At 38.7% G+C, this 24,789-nt stretch overlaps 1 protein-coding gene across 5 annotated transcripts in view; it reads left to right on the forward strand.

Moving 5' to 3' along the window:
- Window positions 1-24,789, forward strand: part of NIPBL (NIPBL cohesin loading factor) — a 171,867-nt gene that overhangs the window by 85,878 nt on the left and 61,200 nt on the right. For 2 of the 5 annotated variants that reach the window (XM_072858656.1, XM_072858657.1), the window contains exons 9-10: window positions 7,647-8,279; window positions 22,338-23,876. In XM_072858656.1, coding sequence (XP_072714757.1) covers window positions 7,647-8,279; window positions 22,338-23,876 — 2,172 coding nt within the window. The remainder of the gene's footprint in view (window positions 1-7,646; window positions 8,280-22,337; window positions 23,877-24,789) is intronic. The other 3 variants (XM_072858659.1, XM_072858660.1, XM_072858658.1) reach the window with 2 other exon arrangements.

Below are 24,789 nucleotides of genomic sequence, written 5' to 3' on the forward strand. Positions count from 1 at the left end.
AGGGAACAATACTTCTGGCAAAAGAGGATGTAGGATGGGTGAAAGACTTTCTGTCAACATCTGGGAACCTTTACCTGCAAGGGAGTTAAAGGAATATGAAGATACTGTTTTGAGTGACCCTTTGGAAGCTGTTGTTGTGCAAGTGAAAAGCTAATAATTCTTTAAAATTTTGTAAAATATGTGAATCCTAAGTTCCTGGTAACCTTAATAGTTGTTTTTTAACCATGTGGAACACAACAAAGACGGTGATCAGTGGTGTGACTTTGGCGCATCAGCTTTAAAAGGCAAGTGGTCTTTGCTCTGAAGAGGCTCAGAGATGATCAGAGAAAGTATCATGAATGTTTAAATAAGATGTGAGTAGGATAGAATAGAATATTTCAGTTGGAAGGGACCTACAATGATCATCTGGTCCAACTGCCTGACCACTTCAGGGCTGACCAAAAGTTAAGCACATTATTAAGGGCATTGTCCAAATGCCTCTTGAACACTGACAGGCTTGGGGCATCAGCCACCTCTCCAGGAAGCCTGTTCCAGTGTTTGACCACCCTCTCGGTAAAGAAACGCTTCCTAAGGTCAAGTCTGAACCTCCCCTGACGCAGCTTTGAGCCATTCCCACGTGTCCTGTCACTGGATCCCCTTCCCCTCCTCGGGAAGCTGTAGAGAGCAATGAGGTCGCCCCTCAGCCTCCTTTTCTCCAAGCTAGACAACCCCAGAGCCCTCAGCCGCTCCTCACAGGACATGCCTTCCAGCCCTGTCACCAGCTCTGTTGCCCTCCTCTGGATGCATTCAAGGACCTTCCCATCCTTCTTAAATGGTGGGGCCCAGAACTGCACACAGTACTCAAGGTGAGGCTGCACCAATGCTGTATACAGTGGGATAATCCCCTCTCTTGACCGGCTGGTTGTGCCGTGTTTGATGCACCCCAGGATGCGGTTTGCCCTCCTGGCTGCCAGGGCACGCTGCTGACTCCTATTGAGCCTGCTGCCGACCAGCACCCCCAGATCCCTTTCTGCAGGGCTGCTCTCAGCCACTCCTCTCCCAGTTTATACTTGTGCCTGGTGTTACTCCGTCCCAGGTGCAGAATCTGGCATTTGTTCTTGTTAAATTTCATGCCGTTAATGGATTGCCCAATGCTCCAATCTATCCAGATCCCTCTGCAAGGCCTCTTGTCCCTTGAGAGAGTCAACTGCACCTCCCAGTTTGGTATCATCAGCAAACTTGCTAAGGGTGCATTCAACTCCTGCATCCAGATCATTGATAAAAATATTGAACAAAACTGGCCCTAGGACTGAGTCCTGAGGAACACTGCTGGTGACCGGTCACCAGCCAGATGTAGCCCCATTCACTACAACCCTTTGAGCCCTGCCGTCCAGCCAGTTCTTCACCCAGCGCACCGTGTACCTGCTCATCTCACAGTTGGTCAACTTGTCCAGAAGGATGCTGTGAGGGACAGTATCAAAAGCCTTCCTAAAATCCAGAGAAACTACATCCACTGCCTTCCCTTCATCCACTAGGCGTGTGACCTTATCATAGAAGGATATCAAATTAGTTGGACTTTCAGGTCCAACTTTCAGTTGGACAAACAGGACTTTTTTTCCCTTTGTGAACCCATGTTGAGTGTGCCTGATGATTGCATTGTTCTTTAAATGCCTTTCAGTAGTACCCAGTATGATCTTCTCCATAATTTTCCCAGGAACTGAGGTTAGACTAACAGGTCTGTAGTTCCCTGGGTCTTCCCTCACGCCCTTCTTGTAAATTGGGATAACATTGACTAGCTTCCAGTCAGCAGGGACCTCCCCAGACTCCCAAGACCTGATCGAGAGGGGTCCTGCTGTAACATCTGCTAGCTCCTTCAGTACTCTGGGATGAATCCCATCAGGCCCCATGGACTTGTGAACATTCAGCTGATGTAGCTGGTCCCTTACAATTTCAGCGTCCACAAATGGAAAGCCAGTGCTCCCACAGTCATGGTCCTCCGACTCAGAGGACCGGGCAGCCCAAGATCTATCAGTATTATTAAAGACTGAGGCAAAAAAAGCATTGAATGCCTCTGCTTTTTCTTCATCCCCTATTAGTCAGGTGACCATCTTCAACAAGTATTGGTCCAATGTTTTCCTTAGAAAAAGTATGCTATTAACATACTTTAAAAAGCCCTTCTTGTTGTCTGACACAACGCTGGCCAGTTCAACTCTAATTGAGCTTTGGCCTTTCGTGTCTTCTCCTGCATGTGCGAACCACGGCTCTGTAATCTTCCTGCGAAGCCTGACCTCGCTTCCAGAGATCGTACCATTTCTTTTTCCTCTTGAGCTCCACGAGGAGTTCCCTGTTCGGCCTAGCTGGTCTTCTGCCCCGCTTGCTTGACTTTTGACACAATGGGGTTGCCTGCTCTTGTGCTTTTAAAAGGTGGTTCTTCAAAACTGACCAGTACTCATGGACCCCTGAGCCCTCAAAAGCAGATTCCCAGGGTACTCTGCTAAGTAGCTCCCTGAGTAGCTTAAAGTTTGCTCTCTTGAAATCCAGGGTAGCAACTCTGCTGACCTTTTTTCTCATTACAGCGAAAATTTTTAACTCAGCCATTTTGTGATCACTGTGGCCAAGACAGCCACCTACCATCACATCTCCCACGAGTCCTTCTCTATTCACAAACAAGTCTAGGAGGGCATCTTTCCTAGTTGGCTCCCTGAGTACTTGTGACAAGAAGTTAATCTTCCACAAACTTCAGGAATTTCCCAGACTTGCTTGTCACAGCAGTATGATATTCCCAGCTGATGTCTGGGAAGTTGAAATCTCCCATAAGGACAAGGGCTTCTCCCATAAGGACAAGGGCTACCGATCCTGAAATTTCTCCTAATTGCCTATAGAATAACTCATCAGTGCTGTCATCCTGTCTGGGTGATCGATAGTAGACACCCACTATGACATCTCCCTTGTTTTCCACCCCCCTAATCGTCACCCAGAGGCTCTCAACCACATCATCCCTAACTGTAAGGGCTGTGCAGTCAAACCTCTCCCTTACATACAGAGTGTGACACCTCCACCTCGCCTGCCCTGCCTATCCCTCCTGAACAGCCTGTAGCCCTCCATCCTAGCACTCCAGTCGTGGGACTCATTCTACCAAGTCTCGCTAATACCAATGACATCACAGCTCTGGGAACGGACCAAGGCTTCCAGTTCATCCTCTTTCTTTCTCATACTGTGTGTGTTGGTGTACAAGCATTTCAGATACACTCCTGAGCCCTCCGTGCTCCCAGGAGCAGTGTAAATGTTCCCACTAGCATTGCCACCCTCAGGCGATGCCATGCCAACCCTTGGCTTACCTTCAGCTCTCCTGTTGGTATCCCCTTTCCCCATCGATTCTGGTTTAAAGCTCTCTCGATCAGTCCCGCCAGCTTATGCCCAAAGATGCGTTTTCCCCATCGGGACAGGTGGATCCCGTCAGGCCCCAGCATACCTTGTGTTTCAAAGACTCTTCCATGGTTTAGAAACCCAAAGTTTTGGTGCAGGCACCGGTCCTGGAGCCAGGTATTGATATCCTGGGCTCGCCTGTTTCTTCCAAAGTCTCTCCCTGTTACTGGGGGTCTGTACCACCTGTGCTCCTGAAATTTTTAGCATTCTTTCCAGGGCTCTGAAATCTCTTTTGATCGACCTCAGACTTTTTGTTGTGGCATCGCTAGTGCCCACATGAAAGAGCAGGAGTGGGTAATAGTCCAAAGGCTGTACTGAGCTCGTCAGTTGTCTGGTGACATCCCTGATTCAGGCCCCAGGGAGGCAGCAGACTTTCCTGAAAAGAAGGTCCGGTGTGCAAATGGGTGCTTCCGTTCCCCTCAGGAGGGAGTCACTGATGACCATAACTCGCCATTGTTTCTTCTTGGTGTTGGTCTTAATGCAGGTCTCGTTGCGAGGGGTTGGTTGATCTGATTTTGGCGAGAGTACTTGCATAGGTTCTTCCTATTCTGTCTCATCATGCGCTTTGTTTACCATACCCAGGGCCTCGTACCTATTTTGTGAAGGTATCTGAGAGGGTAAGGAGGGGTTTCTCTTACAGCTCTGTGCAGAGTACTATGGCATAATTAGAAAGTGTGCAGACAGAAACTGTAAGATTTAGATGTCAGTGATGTGTGAAATCTCCTGGACCAAAGCTTATTTGTTTGCTGCCCAAGCTACTGATGCACAATGAGCAAGTGAAGCCATTCCGGGGGTAAACTAACAAGAAGTGGTTTTGAAACTTTACATTTTTAAGAAGGCTAAGTCACTGTCAATGCAATGCATTTTATAGTTGCTTGCATTATAAAGGAGATGATAAGAAATCAATCAAGAGTCACAGAAAAAAAGTGTTTACAAATTGCTACAGCAGTTGATAAAACTTCTTCCATACTCAGTGCCCTCTGCCACTAGGAATCAGTAGGAAAACTAATTAGTACAGAGAACCAGTCCCAGGATTATCATGGGTGGTCAGGATGACTGTTACTGAAAGACTGTGGAGGTATTGTTGATGGGTGTATTTGTTTTCTGTAGAGGCCTTATTTCCTACTGATGTTACCTGCTTCTCAGCTACATTTGGTGTTATCTGGTTGACCATCAGTATTTGCTGTTCAGTAATGATACAATGACCTTCCCAAATTAGTGGAGAATCTCTTTTTATCTCACAAGTTTTACATATTCCTGCCATACAAAAAGAGATTGCACAAAATTCTTTTACTAATAGTATGGAAGATCAACTACAGAAAGTAAATTTTTTTTTTCTCCTGAATTACTGCACAGCCCTAGATTTAAACTCAAAAGCGGCCTACATATTTCTCTGTTCTAAAAGAATATTCTGAAATTCAGATCATTTCCAAAGATCATCATATGATTTACTGCAGTGACACCATTTGGTAGAACAAACCTTCTCAACCTCGGAATCTCAACTGGCTCAGCAAACAGATCATACCTGTGTGTCTGTGTATTCTTTCCACAAAAACATTTCTTCCATTATCAACAAGTCTTGTAAGAGCTTTGTTCTCAGACATATAATGGCTCAAGTTTTCTCCCATAGGAAATATTCCAGACTGACTTCAACAGCAATAGGAACAACTCTCTCTGTGTAATGAGTGATGTTTTGTTTGAGGTCTAAGCATCCAACAGAATGTGGTATGTGTTCAATGTGTGATGCCCGTTCAAAACTGCTAATGTCTGTGGTAGAGTGAAACTATTCCAGAATGCTTCATCTTTTTCAAATTCTTTTCACCTCAATACGTAGGCATTGTAGCTTCTAAGCCTCCTTGTTACCAGAGGCTTAACCATCATTAGACATCTCAGAAATATGTGAAGTTACTGCCAGAGCGTGTACTCTTAAAATGCAGCTTATGGGCCTTACTATCAACACCTTTCAGGAATTTCCTTCAGGAGAAAGATACTTTCAAATAGTTATTTGTAGTGCTGCCTACGAGAGGGAAAAATTTACTTTTGTATCTTCATTTACTGGATTCTAAGTATGTTCAATGGAATGCACTGAAATCCCTCTGACCTCCTCAAGTCTACCCAAAGATAAAAAGAACCACCTTATCTGTTGCTGCAGTGTTATTTTTTCAGCGTGACAAATACTAAATCAGAACAATCTTGCCATATTTACTTAGAAGTTTAAGACAAGGGAGAATCAAATCTGTGTTCTCTGTCTGAAGTGTAACTGTGAAAAACAGTAAATGTTCCATTGTTGCAACTTCAGAAGTATTCATTTAAGAGATAATTCAAGAGTAAGATGTTAGTAAGATCTCTTTGAATGAGCTGCCTCTAATATTTGTAGAAATAAAAACGCAGCCTCTATTTCCAATGAGTGGTAGTCATTACCATAAAAGAAATCAGTAGCTAATGGTTTCTGCTATACATTACACTGAGACAGTCTTGTAAATTATTGTCTAAAGAGACAGTAATTAGGAGAAGTGTGTGTGTAGGGGGCATCATAAGAATAGGAATCTTTGGTGGAAGGCAAGTGAGAGCTCTTCATATGGTGTAGCCAGGACTTCAATACTGGTGCTTGAGTGTGGTATCTCATTTGAGGAAGGGAAGTGGAGTAGTGGAAAGACCTTGAGAATCAGGATGAGTCAAAACAGGGCTTCCCAACATTGTGGATGTTATTGGCAGAATATGGAGTTGTTGCTGATGGTCAAGAAGGGGTAAGATAAACCCACTTCATACCCTGCTGTCTACATACAGAAGTTGTAGGACTTCTTACAGAATGTACTAGGGAGAGAAAATAAGTATAGCAGTCTGTGCAAAGAAGTCATCAGTAAAGGCACACCTTTCATGTGAACTGAAGCTTTGCTAGAGGTATCCATTCTTTTTTTTCATCTACAGGTCAGTACATTGCTTAATGATTCTTAATATTTCTTAAAATATCTGTTAGAAATTTAAGCTGCAGAATAAAGCTGCTTCTTGTTTAGTGGCATTTCTTGAATAAAGCACATGGGGGCCTGTCTTCCAATTAGTTTTTGATTGTTGTTAGAAGTGCTGACCTATGATAACCTGAACCAGAATGACTAATAATAATCTCAGTCACTGCTTTCTGAAGATCAGTATTCCTCAGTGGATGAATGGGATCAGATAAATGTTTGCTTTGTTTAACAAGAGGAGGCTGGCCCTATTGGTCCAGCCAACAGGCTTTTCTTTTTTCTTTTTTTTTTTTTTTCCACACCAGTATTCCTTTTTAAGCCAAAAATTATAGCTCAGAATTATAATTGGGACAGGTTGAAAAGCTTCTCTGTTTTTCAAAGCTTTTTCTGGGCTAACAGTTATGGGGAGCTGGTTTAATTTGAGGAACAAAAAATTGAATATGACTAATTGGAGAATGTTTTTAATAAAAAATGTCCTCTTTTAAAAATATCTCTAGGTATACTCAAAGCCTGAAATGGGTGCATGTAGAAGTAAAAATTCATATGTTTAAAAAAAGGGGAAAAAAAAGAGGGGAGATAAGGCAGGGAATGATAGAAAAATGCTCTAAGACAATTAGTGTTTTCTAGATAGTAATGAGTGGGGGAGGTTGGAATGAGTTTACCTAAAATTAAAACAAACAAACAAACAAAAAACAAAAAAACCCCACCAAACCAAAACAACAACAAAACCCAAACAAAACACACAGTTGAAAATGAACTGTCAGAATCGAAGTTAAGGAGGTTGTGTATGTTTGGGGTTGTGGTTTTTTTGTTGTTTGTTTGGGGTTTTTAAATTAAAAATGTGTGGCTGAAATGGCTAATGCCTATACACTGATCACTAAGTCTTCATCAATGGACCTTATTAAGAATCTTTTTGATCTTTCCTTTTTCTGTAGTCAACTTGCTTTCATTTACTGTTTTCTAATAGTTGATATTCTGAACCTGCAGGTACTATTTTTATTTATATTTTTTTTGGTGGTGGGTTTTTTCGTTCCATCTTCTCTGAAATGATCCCTTCTCTACCTGCAGTGGACTGCTAAAATTCCTAGGAAATACACTGCAACTGTCTGGATTACATCTTGATCTAGGAATGATGTGCTTCCTACCAATCTTATTTAGATCTTTTGTGAACACATATATGTAGAAATACACATGAAAATTATGTAGGTTATATTTAGTGTGTTTGTATATAAACATGGAACAACATAACTGTTCAGTTTTTCTGAATTATTATTCTAGGATCAAGACAACCTTTAATCCAACAATCTCAGCCTCCACCTTATTCATCACCTAGAGATGTTCCCCCAGACATATTGTTAGATTCTCCAGAAAGAAAGCAAAAGAAACAAAAGAAAATGAAGTTAGGCAAGGATGAAAAAGACCAGACTGAAAAAGCTGCAATGTATGATATCATTAGTTCTCCTTCCAAGGACTCCACTAAGCTTACATTAAGACTCTCTCGTGTAAGATCTTCGGATATGGACCAGCAGGATGATATGCTCTCTGGTTTGGAAAACAGCAGTATGTCAGAGGGTGATATTCCTTTTAATGTGCAGTACCCAGGACAGACTTCTAAAACACCCGTTACTCCACAGGATGTTAACCGCCCACTAAACACTGCTCAGTGTTTGCCGCAGCATGAACAGACAGCTTTCCTTCAGGCACATCAAGTGCCTGTTTTACAACAGAACACTTCAGTTGCTGCAAAACAACCTCAAACTCCTGTGGTACAGACACAGCAACAGGTTTCGCAACAAGGAACCATAACATCATATGATGAAGTAGAATTGGATGCATTGGCTGAAATTGAGCGGATAGAACGTGAATCAGCTATTGAAAGGGAGCGATTTTCAAAAGAAGTGCAAGATAAAGGTAAAAGGATTGTGTGTGTGTGTATACACTATATATATTATATAAATATATATATATGCATATAAAACCCATATATATATAAAAAAAACTTCCTGTCATTGTCACATAGTTCAATTCTGTTTACTCAGTGTAGGTTCTTCTGTGACATTCATCTCCATTCCCCTCCAACAATGAACTGTAATCTCTCATATATGCATATTTTTAATATCTGGTATTCTTTATTTGGGGTCTTAATGGATGGAAAGTGAAGTTCTTATGTTTCAAAATTATTTTTAAGCTATTCTTACTTTGAACCATGAGACTGAATGAAGTACAATTGACATTGTTTATGGTTTCTAAAATCCCAGCTTTACCATAAATCAAAATTTGTAATTGAATTATTAATTAACTACCCATGTTGCCTTATGTAAGAAAATACAGGAAAACTCTTTTATCCCATTTCTATTCATATCCCCATTTGAACATAATGTGAAGGAGGTGTTAGATTAAAATCACATCTATTCTTTTAAAGGCAGTGTAATGATTGGGTAATGTATACTACTACCTTGTCACCAATGTTTGTTCAACTCGCTATTCATTATTATGTAGGCATTACAAGCTTTAGAGAACTACCATATATCTATATGGTCTCTAGTACAGAGCCACATGAGCCTCTGAAATGTTTGCTCTTCACTTCAGTAGCTGTACTGGTTGTCTTAACTGATTTCATTGAATCTATCCTCTTTGATTTTTTTTTTCCCCTTTTTTTCTTTTTTTTTTTTCCTTTTGTTTCCTTTTTTCCTGTTGTTAACTGGTTTGAAGGTCTTAGGCTTCAGAAATATCAAAAGTGGATGCAAAACCCACATGTAAATCTTGAAGATAAGATGTGGTTTATAAAGTAGATAGTGATAGGTTAACATAAGTATTTTTCAGAAGCTTCCTCTGCACTGTGTTTAACTTCTGAGAAAAAAATCTTTTATAGTATAATGCTATTATTAGATACTCCCAAGAAAAATCTTGCAGAGTGGAAAACGGTACAGATTCTGATTTTGGAAGTTCATAGGTGAAAATGGTGGATTTTGGACATACTTGCGTGGAGGCAACTAAATTTACATATGGTTTGGGTCTTTAACCAGCAGAGAGAGCACAAGTTTTCTCCCTATTCAAAGATTTTTTTTCTGTTTTTAAAGATGCTGGGGCTGGGCGGGGGAGGAGAGAGAGAGAGAGTTTATGTGTGTGCTTGTTTTTAAGTGTGGTTGTTGCAATAACTAAAAGGTTTAACTTCTTAGATATTTCTTATTTGGTAACTAAATCAAGTCTTTGTAGGAAACGTTGTTGTTTGTGAATATATGGAGAAAATGTGTGCTCACCTCAAAAGAGATCTCTACTGCCTTTCATTTTGATTTAATGAAATGGCGGAATTTGTTACTTTGCTTACATTTCTTCTACTAATTTTAAGTTTATTGATGGAGAGCTAGTAGTTTGTCTCCTAATACTTCAAAAGCTACTTTTATATCCACACACTTCAAGTAGAATGTCCAGCACATTTTAGCTGAGAAGCATCTCAAAAAATGAACTGTATTTTTGATGGTGCACAGCAGCTTCAAACACTTAGAGCAAGACTAAAACACACTTTCTCTTTTGTTCTGGCTTTCAGGAAATGTTGAGCATTAGATGTAAATTTTGTTTACCATAATTACATAGCCATGGGCAGACTTTTTCTTTTTTGTTTTGGGGAAAGGAGTGATTTTTATAGAACGTGATATCACCCCTTCACCACTGGTCAATAACCATCTTCCCAAATAAGGATTCCAACCTTATGCTTCCTTTCTACCTGCATCCTCTGGCAGGTCTCAGTTCTTCCTGAGTTCCTGCAATTGCTATGAATCAGGTGCAAGAGTTGCTGCCTGATATTGGGACAAATGATCACCATTTATTCACTGGTGGTAAGTTGCCCCTATGCTAGACAGCAGTTCTTTTCACTCTGGCTGCTGAGGTTTCAGCCATGAATGAATAGTATTGAGTAGCAGTCTTGAGGACAGATTTTCTGAAAAGCTGTATTGAGGACTGAGTATCAGTATTGAGGACTTTTAGCAGTCTTGGGACAGATTTCCTGAAGAGCTGTTACCTTGGAAAAATATGATTCTTATTTTTTGGTAACGCTTTTGCCATTGCTTGTAAGTTTGTACTATGTCTACAAGTTGATACACTCTGGGACTGGGACTAGTTACAGCTGTTTGGTTTGGTGTGACTGCAGGAGGAAGCTTCCTCTATTGTTCCTATGGGAATATGTCTGTTAGAAATATATCCAGTAACTCCTAAATATGTCATTCATTTTTGTGAAGTTGTTTACTGTATTTATGCAAAAGCCTGGCATTTGTGCATTTTAGTACATATACCGTAACTTCAGATCACATTATGTCAAGAAAATAGTGTGATTGTAGCATATACTCGTTCTAATTAGAAAGGGAACATATAGTGCTAGCTGATGCTTTACAATAGCAAGCGTCCCTCTAGAGATCTTGCTCTAGATGCTAGCACATGCTAAAATCTGCATGAAAGCATATTTGCTGCTTTTGTAATTGAGGCATGGGAATACATATTACAGTCACACTACACTTTCTGTGTAGGCACGTGTTGTTGTCTTCCATAAATTACTTTGAGTAGAATTGTACTCGCAAGTTTTGCTAGAAGATTAGTGGTCTCTTCTGTCCTTTTTTGTAGACATGAAATCTCTATATTACTATGCTTCATCAAAGGTTTTCAGATGCTTTCTTTTTAACAGTAAGGCTTTCATTGGATATGACATGTTCTTTCTGAGGCTTGGAACCAGTAGTTTGGTGGAACTGTTTATTCCAGAGGAGAGGCAGAGATTTGTGGGGGGGTAGGGGGCTGGTTCTTGCTAAAAATTATAACAACTTGCCTAAGGCAATGCTAAGGTTTGTTTTTGTTTTTTAATACTGAGGTCCTTCTATATGTTTGGTACAGGTGGGAAATGGTGATTGGAGCCTTTTGGTAATTATAATACTTTCTGTAATAAATTCCTAATTCTAACAAAACTGTTAAAATATTTAGCTTCCACCAAACAAAGTCTCTCAAAGTAGGAGGCAGTCTTCATTCCAGAGGTGGAACTAACACAGGGTTTTGCAGAAGTGCCTCCTTCTTTGAAAAGCAGTGTATCTTTCTGGAACCTGATTGTCATGCTTTTGCTTCCTGAAAAAGGAATTCTTAGTGCAAAAATCACTAATGCAAAATCTGGCAGATTTCACCTAATGTATGTCAGAGATGCATAAGGAGTGATTTTATAATATAGACCTTTTGCCTCATATATGAGTGCTTTTCAGAGCTCTGTTTTTATAATTCTATCCTTTTGGTCTATTTGGATCTTGGATTAAGTGGATTATATGGTCTTTTCATCATGATAGAGAGGTGCAAAGTTTGAAAAAGTTGGTTTCGTCCTTGTCCTCTGTGTGGAAGGACAACAGTCCATCTCCTCTTCCTACTTTTTCCATCAAGGAAGTCTCTCTGTATTGATTAATTTTGCAAGTAATTTGTCTGTATCTGTTAATGAAAGGAATAATTGGAGATTTTGGAAGTCAAGGCACTTGGCATCAGAAGTTACATTCTAATACATCTATTATGTTTAATAGCCTCAGAACAAATAAATAAATCCATGGAACATGACAACCTCGGGTCTTCAGTTCCCATTGCCCGCCTCACAATGGCCTCTATACCCTCATCAGATACAAGCTGTCAATCAATACTAGATCATATCTTCCCTTTTGAAAGGATGTGTAATATCACAGATCGATCCAGCTATTGTTTATCAAGACTCAGATTATTTGAGTTGGAAAAAAAGTGATTCGGAAGGGCTAATACAGAAAGAGATTATCTTTTTCCACAACAATCAACAACAAGTGAACCATCCTCTGCTTAGGTGCATTGTGATATTTTGATGATATAGTTTCTTTAGAAAGGTAATGAAGCTTCATGCACACTTTCTTCTCTTCTAATCACCATCAGTAGTCACATTTCCTGTATTACTTGGTGCTGATGAATACTTTTGAAACAAGTAGATGGTCTATATTCTGAACGTATTTTGTTCACTTAACTGGAGTTGTGCTTTGTTCAAATTGTGAAGTTGACTACTCCAAGGAAGTACAGGAAATGCTATTGAGTTTTAGAAAATTATGTCCCAGGAATTTCTGTTTTTCTCAGGAATCTTTTTATTCTTTTTTTTCCTTGATTTCCAAGGCACTCCTCAGTGCCTTGAGGTGGGGGTGTTGAGGGAGAAATTTAATTTTGGTAACCTCAGTTCTTTGCATTAACTCATGCTTTGCCACTGTTCAGATACAAGTGGGTTATTTTCGTGTATAGTCAAGTAGTTCAAAGCTAGTCAGTCACTTTCAGTCTAAACCTTTCCCAGAACATTACATAAAGTTCTTTTTCAAGATTTAGATCTGCTACTGAATTAATTTTCAGGTTCAAGGTTTATACCTCAAGATCTTTCATACTTTTCTAAAATCCTCAAATACTGTGTATCAAAAATATTAATGTTATTAATGTTAAGTGGAGCTCTGAGTCTTCTAGGAAGGGGAAAAGGGAAGATAACCTTGAAAATTACTTGAAAAAACAGAAAGTAACCCATCTTTTTTCAGAGACTCTTTTTCAAATTGCTTTAGTTTTTTATTTTATTCAGATTTGCTAAATTTTAATTTGAGGTCTTCCATACATAGTACTGTGTGTTCACTGCTAGATTTTAGGCTACTTCAAAGACACTTTTATATAATGCAGCTGTCTTAACAGATTAAGGAGTTCTACTTTTACTTGTAAAAGGCACTGGAGTTTGTGAGAAGAGTAATGAAATCATTAATCTCTAACTGTTTCATTCGGAGGCTAATATATTTTTTTTAAAAACTTAAAAGCATTAGAAGCATTTTTGAAATGAGACAAACCTACTTGTATCTGTGTTTCTTTCCCTATATATTTTACCTCTGAGGATCCATTTTACCCACTTCCTTGGAATCTTACTGTGGATTCTTTGAATTAGGAATAAGTAAAGCTGTAATAACTTTATTTCCAATAATTGGATCAGTTAGGGGGCATTTGGATGCCTGCTGTGGGCCCTTCTTTTTTTAGTTCATTCCAAGCCCATAGCAGCAGACACACACATCCCAAGAGTGTGAATCTGCCGGAGCAAAACTCTCAAAACTACAGTTATAGGTAAGTAACCTTTTTCTCTTACATTTTAAGTTCTTATCCAGCTCCTCTCCCTTTCTCCCCATTACCCATCTCCCCCCAAAAGTTCCCCAAAGAGGAGGCTAACAGAAGAACACTATTAAGAATTAATAGTTTGTTTACATCTAATTTTATGTAGCCAATTAATGAAATGACAGAATGTGTAATTATAACCAGTTTATTAGCATTCATTTCCAAAAATATGTTATAGGGGTTTTATTTACTTAAAAATGGAGATATGAGTGTAGTCATTTGTATAGTAATCTTGCAGAAGATTACAGTCACTAATACCAGAAGATTAAATGAGACAGTGTAAAATATAAATGATTGTGTCTCTATGTAGTAGGACAGTGTGAGAATGGGTATCATGTATTTTGTGTATACAAACTTTCATTAGGTCTGCATTTTGTAGTGTTATGTAATGGGTGAAACTGGCACCTCATGTAGCTTTCCCAAGAAAAAGCAGATTTGCAATGTCCAATTCCTATAGATGAGAGATTTTTTTTGTTTGTGTGTGTGTTCAGACACGTTTTAGGAAAAGTAAGGGGAAGAAATTCCTCTTCTATCTAGAGAAAGTGCAATGAAGTGTTGCAAAGTTTCCATCTATCTAGGAAAAAATACTTTTATATTTTTTATAAAGAACGAAATAATGATTGAATCAAAAACACGTTTTAAAAAAAAGCAGAGGTGTATTTTTTTAATGGCGTTTACTTTATTTTGGTGCTCTTGTGTAACATGAAATCAAATTCCCCTGTTTATCCCAGGTTGTGCTTTATGTAGGGTAGCACAGAAACCTGCTCTTGTAAGCAGGTGTAGAAAATAACTAAAACATAGCAGTTTGGTAAGAAGTCTCTCTTTTTTTTTTAAACTGTAGCGTAAACTAAGATTAGAAAATTAAATCTAACTTGCATGTAGCGTATGCCCTTGGTTGTACCTGTTAGATGGATGGGAGGAGTTATAACGTTACTTACCCAGTAATGACTTTATTTTGTTCTGGAACAGTCACTTCTCTATAATGGATTTAAATCTTGATAAAGAAATTGCATGTATAATTAATAAACCTTATTAAGAGTTTAAGCCCAGCATTTCTACAGTTCATAGTCACTAAGTTCACTCTGACATCCACCTAAGAAGACACAGGCTTTTTTTCATTATCATGCAGTATACATGTTACTGGATCTAGTTAATTGAAGATATTTTTGAATGCAAGGTATGATGTCAGAATGAAATCAACATCTGGAAGGGAAACTAAAAGTGTTCACCAATACATTTCAAAGTAATTTGCTTATTTCTAAAGTTTGTTGTTCCTACAAATGAATTTGAAACTAATTGGATATGTTAATCTATAAGTGATACATAAAATAAGTAGTTTTCATTAAGTCTACTGTTAGTGTGTTGCATTTTTCTTGTGAAATTAGGTGCTGCATTGTGTATTTCAAAAGTAATTGCACTTCAGGATTTGCTCAGATTTTTTAACAATTGAGTTTACAAAACTTTAATTCTTCGCAAAGCAATCACATGGATAAAACCCAGAATTTGTGTCAGAAATATCTATCTCATAAATAAATTGAAATCATATTGTTTTTAAAAACAATATTAAATTCAGGGAGGTTAAATTACAGCTTCCAGTCTCTAAACAAGTGGAGATGCTTGATTATAATTTGCTGTAGTTCAATTCTTGTTATTTTCTAGTGTAATATTTCTTTTGTATTACTATAGTTGACAGGGAATAATCATAGAATCGTTAAGGTTGGAAAAGACCTCTAAGATCATCTAGTCCAACCATCAACCCAACACCTCCATGCCTACTAAACCATGTCCCTAAGGGACACGTCTACACGTTTTTTGAACTCCTCCAGGGATGGTGACTCCACCACCTCTCTGGGCAGCCTGTTCCAATGCTTGACCACCCTTTCAGTAAAGAAATTTTTCCTAATATCCAGTCTAAACCTCCTCTGGCGCAACTTGAGGCCATTTCCTCTCGTCCTAGTTAGTTGGGAGAAGACACCCACCTCACTACAGCCTCCTTTCAGGTAGTTGTAGAGAGCGATGAGGTCTCCCCTCAGCCACGTTTTCTCCAGGCTAAACAACCCCAGGTCCCTCAGCCGCTCCTCATAAGACTTCTGCTCTAGACCCTTCACCAGCTTCGTTGCCCTTCTCTGGACACGCTCCAGCACCTCAATGTCTCTCTTGTAGTGAGGGGCCCAAAACGGAACACAGTATTCGAGGTGCGGCCTCACCAGTGCCGAGTACAGGGGCACGATCACTGCCCTAGTCCTGCTGGCCACACTCTTTTTGATACAAGCCAGGATGCCATTGGCTTTCTTGGCCACCTGGGCACACTGCTGGCTCACATTCAGGCGGCTGTCAACCAACACCCCCAGGTCCTTTTCCACCAGGCAGCTTTCCAGCCACTCTTCCCCAAGCCTGTAGCGTTGCATGGGGTTGTTGTGGCCCAAGTGCAGGACCTGGCACTTGGCCTTGTTAAACCTCATACAATTGGCCTCAGCCCATGGATCCAGCCTGTCCAGGTCCCTCTGCAGAGCCTTCCTACCCTCAAGCAGATCAACACTCCCACACAACTTGGTGTCATCTGCAAACTGACTGAGGGTGCACTCGATCCCCTCATCCAGATCATTGATAAAGATATTAAACAGGACTGGCCCCAACACAGAGCCCTGGGGAACACCACTTGTGACCGGCCGCCAACTGGATTTAACTCCACTCACCACAACTCTCTGGGCTCGGCCAGCCAGCCAGTTAATGAGTTACCAAACATCCTTAAGTAGAAAAATTCATAAGATTGTATTTCATTCTCCAGTTATGCTAATTACATTATTGTTATATTTAAGAAAACAAGCAAAACTTTACCAAAGTGAAGATTCTGAAGTCTGCCACACCCTAAGGCATGTCAGAGACTCCCGTAGTCTTTTTGTGTTTTGTCCTGAATGAGTTTGGACATCCCTCCTGATGGGCTTTCTTTTTTGCATAGTGACCAGAAGTTTGATAAAGTCTTTTAACGGATTGCTAAAAATTAGCATCTGTGTCTGTTCAGATTCTTGGAATCCCCTTCCTCTGAACTGCAGCAGCTGGAAGCCCTCTGGTCTCCACTTCGGAGACTCTGGAATTACATTCTGTTCTATAAAGCTTCCTATACTAGGTTCATGACTGTACTTTCTTAGTTTCTTCTCCAAGGGAGCAAGCAGTAAGAATAAAATTTTTGACCTGTGTTTGCTGAGTCTCTCCTTCAAGGGGAGGAGCTGGTACTGTGGGAATCTCTTCTACTGATGGGAAGAGTTCTCTTTGGTTGTTCAAGTCTTTTGTTTATTGGAATATGGCTTTGGGGGGATGTCAGGTGAGAGAAAACTCTCATGGCCAGTAATGCTGAACATTCATGAAGGAGTAGAAAGATAAGAATGGATATTTGCCCTCACTCCATTGATAGGTCATCCATCAGTACCATTAAAATAATTTTAAACCTTCCTTGTATCCAGATTATATTAATTGGTTTAGATTCTTGTGGTCTACACAACACTGTTGGTTGGGGGGGACAGGGCGCTTGGACAACTTTGAAGAGATCTGTGAAAAATAACTAAGAAAGGAAAACAGTTGTCATTAAACACAGATTTGTTATTTAGACTTATAGTTATGTGTTACCTGTTGAAAATTCCTAATCTTGACTGTTAGCTTAAATAAGATAAGCTTGTAATTGGCCTCTGGCTGACTTGTCTTTGATGTTGTTCAAAAATGGAAGGTTTGACAATAAGTAAAAACTACTTAGGACTGGTATATTTAGTTTAAATTTACTCATTGCTGATTTAGATAATGCAAATAAGTGGTATTTCAAATGAGTGGAGGCATATCCCAATAATCTCTGAAGAGTGTTGGAGCTTTAAAATATTAAACTCTTAATTGTTATGCTTTAAAAAAAGAAAGTTTGTACTGGAGTCATCAAAATGGTTCATCCAGAATTCAGCATTAAAGGATCAATCTTCTTTGTGGTTCTGAAGAGGAGTACATTCACATTTAACCATCTTGGATATGAAGTCTCCAACTGAATCCCTTACAAGGTGTAAATGGGGAAGTGATAATTTATCTGTCGTGTCTTTGAGATAATTCAAGATCATTCAAAATCACTGTGGATTTTAGAGTCTATCAAACAGTATTAATAGAGTGGAGTGTTACCATTCTGCTAAAACAAAGCTCAGCAACCATGCATGTGGTTCTTATTTAGACTTATTACCTTTTCACAGGTATTTACAAAAGGCCCATTTCAGTTTGCTAGGACAAGCAGTTCTAGAATTTTTTAGGCTATCATCCTATTATACTCATTTGTTGAAAGAGTTTAATCTGGGATTTAAGACAATCATCAGGTTTGCAAGAAAGCACTAACATCGGAGACTTCAGCACTAGTGGTTTTCTGGCTGCTGCTTTGGAAAGATTCCAGATTAAATGGAAGAATGGAGATACTTCTTTTATACAACTCCCCTCATCCAGCTGCTGTCCCTAACACTTGCTCAGCTTCCAAGCATATCTGTTTTCAGGATGGATATTCTCCAAATCATGATTGACTCGAAGTTTCAGCAGAAATATATTCGAAGGTATCTGTGGTTATTCCAGTGCAATGTGTTTTTGCACAAAGGTTCTGCAGTAATTAATTAATTTCTAAATCTGAAAGTACTCGTCGTTTTGACACACAGATATTTCCAAAGATGAGGGCCACAACCTGTCTCCAGAATACTATTTATTAGAGGACAGGTGAGACATAACTGCTTGGAAATCCAGCTAACCTTTTTTTCCATTTCAAACTTTTGGTTCCTGTAATGTTTTGTTTCTTGCACCACAGTGACCCATTTAATTTGACAGAACATCTCTGCTGTTTTTTAGAATAAGGTAGCTTATGATCTTGCTTTGAGTACCAAGTTACTGCCTTTTGGTGAGCGTGTTGCAATGTAAAGAGAACATCCATGCAGATTTGCCAAGCCAAAAGAATGCATACATAGGAGAATAACTGGGATCAGACTGTGCTCTGAACTGTCATAAATTTGTTCCAGGAATTGAACAAAATGTAGATATATTTCGGATGTATCTACATTCTTGGGGGCGAGGAGTGAATAACGTTTCTAAAAAGAAAATAATCTGAAAACAACAAACTTGGATACCTGATCTCTAATATAGTCAGAAAGCTCTTCTGTGGCTTACTACATATTCCTTTTATTATGAAAACTGTTACAAAGAGTGAAGCAAAAAGATCCTGATCACACTTTATTGGTCTCAAGAGCTTGTGAGTCTACCTGTTCAGAACTGTGGCAAGCTTTGAACCTACGTCTGCAGGATTTGAAAGAAAAATATTAGTCTGATATTTTGGCAAAGTCCTAGATCCTGATAATAAAAAGAAATTCTACTATCTATGGAATGAAGTGGATGAAGCTTGGATACTGATGCCTTGAAGGATATGAAGTGTATTTGAATGGCTATTGTAAAATTTCCTAAGTTCATCTGTTTGTCAAAACCCTAAGGGGTCTTGGGACTCATGCCTTAACAAGGCAGATTTATGCAAACTTGCATATATTTGATTGTAAAAGAGAAGACCTGAAGACATCTGTTTTCAGAGGGTAATTACTCTCTCCTCACTTCTCTGATACTCTATTGATTATTCTCATATAGTTCAAAGTGAGTTCAAGATTTTATAAAGCCCTTGAAGCCCAATGGTGTTTTTCACCTTTCAGATTACTGCAGCTATGATGGCAACCTAAAAAGTTTTTGTGCTCATTCAGTGGAGTTTTTCCATTATGCTCGATGAAGATAGTGGTACTATGTACTCATCCTACCTTTTATGCCCTAGTTCAACCTGATATTTGCATATACTTGGGCCAGCTTTTTTGTCCTAGATCCAGAAATCTCATAGAGGCAAAACAGTAATGATCAAGTCTAGTTCTGAGGATCGCCATCAAGATGCACTGGAAATATGAAGAAATCTGTGAGTAATCTGTAACTCTGTCTGCAATCACCTTGCCATTTAGGAAAAGAAAACTTTGAAGGTGTCCCTTTCTTCTCAGATAAGATGTCAACAGGTTGTGGTTATAATAACTTACTAAAACATCAGTATTCAGTTGTCAAGAGGAATGAAGAAGGTGCATCAGAAGAGCTCTGTATTTAGAGGTAATATGCCAAGTTGTGATGTGATCATCTATCTGTATGTTCTCTCAACTTACAATTTGACGTTTTGGATGATAATGAAGAGCAGCATTTTGAGCCTGGTCAGTTATGGAAGTTCAAGAGAGAAAATTGGTCCTACCTGAATTGTTTTGGTTGTTTAATCTTGGAGCCCTCAGCATGAGGGCTCTGAAAGGTGAGTTTTGGTTGATCCAGCTACAGCAGTTTAAGGCATCACAGCTCCTGGCCATTTGCCTTGCTCCGATAGTAGGGGTAGCAGAAGGAAACATTTGCTTGGCTCTTAGCTGACTTGTTCAGTCTGGTAGATTAATGCAAACCATCTTCACTAGTGCCTTAAGGTGATGCATTGGACAATGAAGTGCACTTGTGGAAAGCTGAATGCGTATTCCCTTCTGCTACAGGTGATAACCTCAGTTAAAGGAATAGGGCAAATAACTGGTAACAGTAATGTCTTAAAGGCTACTGTTAGATCCACCATCAGAGCTTTACAGGACTTTTTCAGGGTGGCTGACATTTCTGGGTTAAAAGGAAAAAGCTGACTGACTTTTTCCTAAGAACACAAGTTTCTCAATTTGTGTTTCAAAATTTAAAGAGTTTTAATTGAGAAATAAGGTAGTGATATGTGTGTGGATGTATGTGTATTAATGTATATGTTAAAAAAAAAATAATCAAATTTGAAACTTATTAGTCTGGAAGCTTCTACTTCATGACCATTCCTAAGACCTGCCATGAAGCTCAGTGAGGTCAAAGCCCTCTTAGTCACAGGGAGAAAAAGAATTTTTGTCACTGCATGAAGGTTTCAAAAAAATACATTTGTTTTAATAAGTAGTGTAAGGAAGTTAATCTATATAAGCTCTCATATGAATCCAACAGTAGTTGTTGTACAGAAAAAGCAAAAATCACTATGCTAAAAAGCTGCACCTTCGATTCGGCAAATTTATTTTGCTTCACATGTCTACCATAAAGTTGGCAGGCATTCCTACAGGTTTTTGTTGAACTTTGAAAAGTTCCTTATTTGCAGTTGACCAGTTTCTGCATGGAGTTTATTGTATCTGTCTTTACTGTCTTCCAGCCATTAAATGTTGTACATAATTTTGGAGTTTTAGGAAGTTAGAGATGTACAAATAGATTTGAGAATGAAAATGATGGAAAAAAACCAAACCTGTTCACATCACTGGAATTGACTATGTTACTACTTGTTACTGTGTTCTAATGTTAATTTTGGAGATGATCCTTCAAAGTTTTAATTCTTCTGAATAAGAATCTTCTACAAATATAGAAGAAATTCAAAGTCATATGTTATAATTCTGGTTTACAATTTGACAATTTGAGACAGTGGTGTTTGTTTTTTTTTTTTTTCCTTGGAGTTTATTTCCGTATTCCTTGATTGCATCCTCCTTACCCTTCCCCTCCTCCCAAAAAGAGAGCTGGCTCATTGCATCTGGTGATAAGGCATCACAAATCTAGGCACAAAATAAGTTATTTTTCTTACATTGCATTTGTGGTCTAGACATTTTGACAATAGATCTACAACAGAATTTCCAACCTATGTTTAGTCATTCCTTAGACTTAAAGTCATACTCCCTGATTACAGAGAAAATCATTGCTTTTTTTGACAAATTACAAAATGATAGTTGAGAAATGAGAATATAAGCCTTAGTGCAGATAGGGCTTTTGAGTTTCATGGCAGAAATTAATTTTAGTTTAGAGTACCATGTTGGTAATATAAATAGGTTGTAGTTTAAATGAATAGAACATACTCTTTTGGATACTTCCATGTGCTTCTCATTTGTATGAATTCTACCAAATTACAGAGTGTGTGGTTGGCTCGCTTTATTTTTCTGTATTCTACTCTTAATGATTTTTTAGTATAAACTGAAAGGATTATTGCAGAGTCAAGCTCTTGACGCTACATAAAATTGTCACTGAACTTTTTATTCCATGAAAAGCATTATAGTTGCAAAGGGAAAATACTCAAGCTTTTAAGTGTGTAGTGGCCCCCCACCTAATACATATGTGTTATGGTATAGACTCCAACTCTTGATATACTCCTTGTTTCAAAGATTGGAGTTATTTTAATCATTTTTGTTCATTGTTCATGTGTTCCCTGGCTAAAATATGTGTGAAGTCCAACTGATGCACTGAACCAAATGGGGAGAACCTGTGTCTTAATGATTGCAGATCCTTGCTTAGTTCATGTATAATGAAGCAGGCTGAATCTGCAGGAGAAAATCTTTTATAGTAGTATTCCTCAAAAACTAGTTGTGGAGGTGCAGCTTAACTTCGTCTTTGCAGACTTTTGCTTCAGGCATAATTGATTAGTTTGAGTTTTTTTAAATGTTTTTTTGGTCTTTATGTATTGCAGCTGCTTTATTAGATGGTTCTCTTGGGAATTATACAGGGACTTTGATTTCATATGTTTTGAGGATGTTTTTTAATGATTAATTGGCACATGTGGTAGACTGACAACGAATGATAGTATGAATACATTAAAAAGTATTAGAGAAGTTCTATTCTTGCTTTTAAATTCAATGGATTTTGTTGTGTGTGCACATACATGCTGAGGAGGATTAATTGGTGGGAGTTGGAGGGGAATGGACATTCTTGTTTAAACATTTACCAGTCTCTATATATAATTTGTGGGTTTTCTCTTTTAACTTGCAGATAAGCCTCTGAAGAAGCGAAAACAAGAAAACAAACCACAGGAGGCTGGAGGTGCTACTGGAGGAAATAGAGCGGCTTCTCAGGAGACAGGTTCTGCAGGAAATGGGGTGAGGCCAGCATTGATGGTTAGTATTGATCTGCAGCAAGCCGGAAGAGCGGACTCTCAGGCAACAGTAACTCAGGATTTGGACACCATCAAAAAACCTGAAGAAATTAAGCAGTATAACGATGGGTTTGTGTGTGTTCCCCAAGAAGACACTGTTGGAGTTCTTAAATTTAAACCTGAAAACCATCCTGAGATTTTTAGGAAAAAGTCAGACTTTGAGGGTCAAAAGATGGATATCCAGCAAAATGAAAACAGACAAATGGAATTTCAGCAAAATGTGAGCAGGCGGTTGGAAAGTAAACACAATGAGAACAAACAGTTAGAAGCTAAACATGAGAGCAAGCATGAAAGCAGACAAATGGAAGTGAAACACAATGAGAACAGACAGACAGAATCAAAACAAAACGAGAGCAGGCAAATGGAGATGAAACAAAATGAGGGAAAACAAAATAATGGCAAACAGGAAATAAGGCAGAGGCCTGAAACGCCAAAACAGAAGAGTGAAGGCAGGCCTGAAACGCTGAAACAGAAGAGTGAAGGCAGGCCCGAAACGCCAAAACATAGACATGATAACAGGAGGGACTCGAGTAAACCATTGCCAGATAAGAAAATTGAAATATCTAGGCATAAACTAGATGTGAAATCTGATCCTTCAAGGGTAAAACCTGAAAGTAGATCTGATCCAACAAAACAAAGGCCTGATGGGCGTTCAGTTTCTGATACACTGAGGCGTGACCATGATAGCCTTAAACAAAGATCTGAGGACAGGGAGGAGTCAGAGAGATACAGAGGAGATCCATCCAAGATTAGAAGGCCTGAATATTTGAGATCCTCAAACAAAAATGAACATGATTCTAAGCATGGTATTAAATCTGATGGTTCAAAACCTGAGAAATTTGAAAGGAAACATAGGCATGAGTCTGGTGAATCAAGGGAAAGGTTTTCTTCTGGGGATCAGAAATCAAGACCTGACAGCCCTCGTATTAAACAGGAAGGTAAAGGAGATTCTAGTAAATCAAGACCTGATAAACCTGGTTTTAAATCACCCAACAGCAAGGATGAACGAAGGACAGATGGTAATAAGAGTAAAGTAGATAGTAATAAAGCACATGCTGACAATAAAGCAGAGTTTCCCAGTTATTTGTTGGGGGCAAGATCTGGCGCATTGAAACATTTTGTCATTCCAAAAATCAAGCGTGATAAAGATGGCAATGTTACTCAGGAGTCAAGGAAAACTGATTTTAAAGGTGAACAGAAGGACAAAGTAGAGAAGATTGGGCTAGTTGAAGATCTAAATAAAGGAGCTAAGCCTGTAGTTGTCCTTCAAAAGCTTTCTTTGGATGATGTGCAGAAATTTATTAAGGATAGAGAAGATAAATCAAGGGGCTCTTGTTTTAAACCTAACAAGAACAAGTCATCCAAATCTAATAAAGGTAAGATTTTTTTTATGTTAATTGCATTATATCTTGTACACTCCTGTTCTTTTAGATTTGCTACTCCTGTGGTTAGAAATTAAATGCAAACGTTTGATAGTTTATATGCTTGCTTATATGGTGATTTTGGGGAACAGTGAAACTTGTTTATGGGATTGTTGTTATTGGAAATCTTGCTACAGTGTAACTGAAATGATTTATGTACTCCAATGCAAGTTCCTAATGTGGGAACACTTAAATGGTCTTAAGCTGTACTTCAGCTACATTAGTTTAAGCTGGTAATTTATCCAATGAAACGTTAACTGCTGTATGTGTGATTTAAACTGGTTTAAGTGTGTCTGTATAAGGGACTGGTACTACTGTAACTAAATCAGTGTAGCTGGATGGTGGGAAATACTGTGTATACAAGCCCTAAGATTCTTTTATTTTTTTAATTGGAAATGAAATGTGGTTTTCCAAGGCATGTTTTGACATGATGAAATAAGAAGGCAGTTACAAAGTCCCATCTGCCTCTTTTACACTATAAATACAACTCTGTTGGGGAGCCTCCACACTTGAGGCTGTGTGACAATAAGCTTACAAAAAGGTTCTGTCTTTAGGAGAATTCAGATATTGTTGTCTCTAGGGTCCATTGTATGCAGAAAGAGGAAAGGAACTGGTAAACAATTGGCTGGCGTTTTCAAATCAGTAATATGGACAAGATATAATTCAGAATAGTTTGTAGGTTTGATATTTGATTGATTGTCTCTTCTGCAGATCGAACAGTTTTTATAAGATTGCTTTTCTTCTTGGTGCTATAATTTTGGCTTCTTTGGTTTCAGACTGAAGTAGATAATTTCACATTGTGAAATCGATGTTACTAACTGGTCAGGGTTCCTTTCTTTTTTAATGTCTAGCATTTAAAGCATTTAAA

This window comes from Ciconia boyciana, chromosome 4 (assembly GCF_034638445.1).
Source record: "Ciconia boyciana chromosome 4, ASM3463844v1, whole genome shotgun sequence".
NCBI lineage: Eukaryota > Metazoa > Chordata > Aves > Ciconiiformes > Ciconiidae > Ciconia > Ciconia boyciana.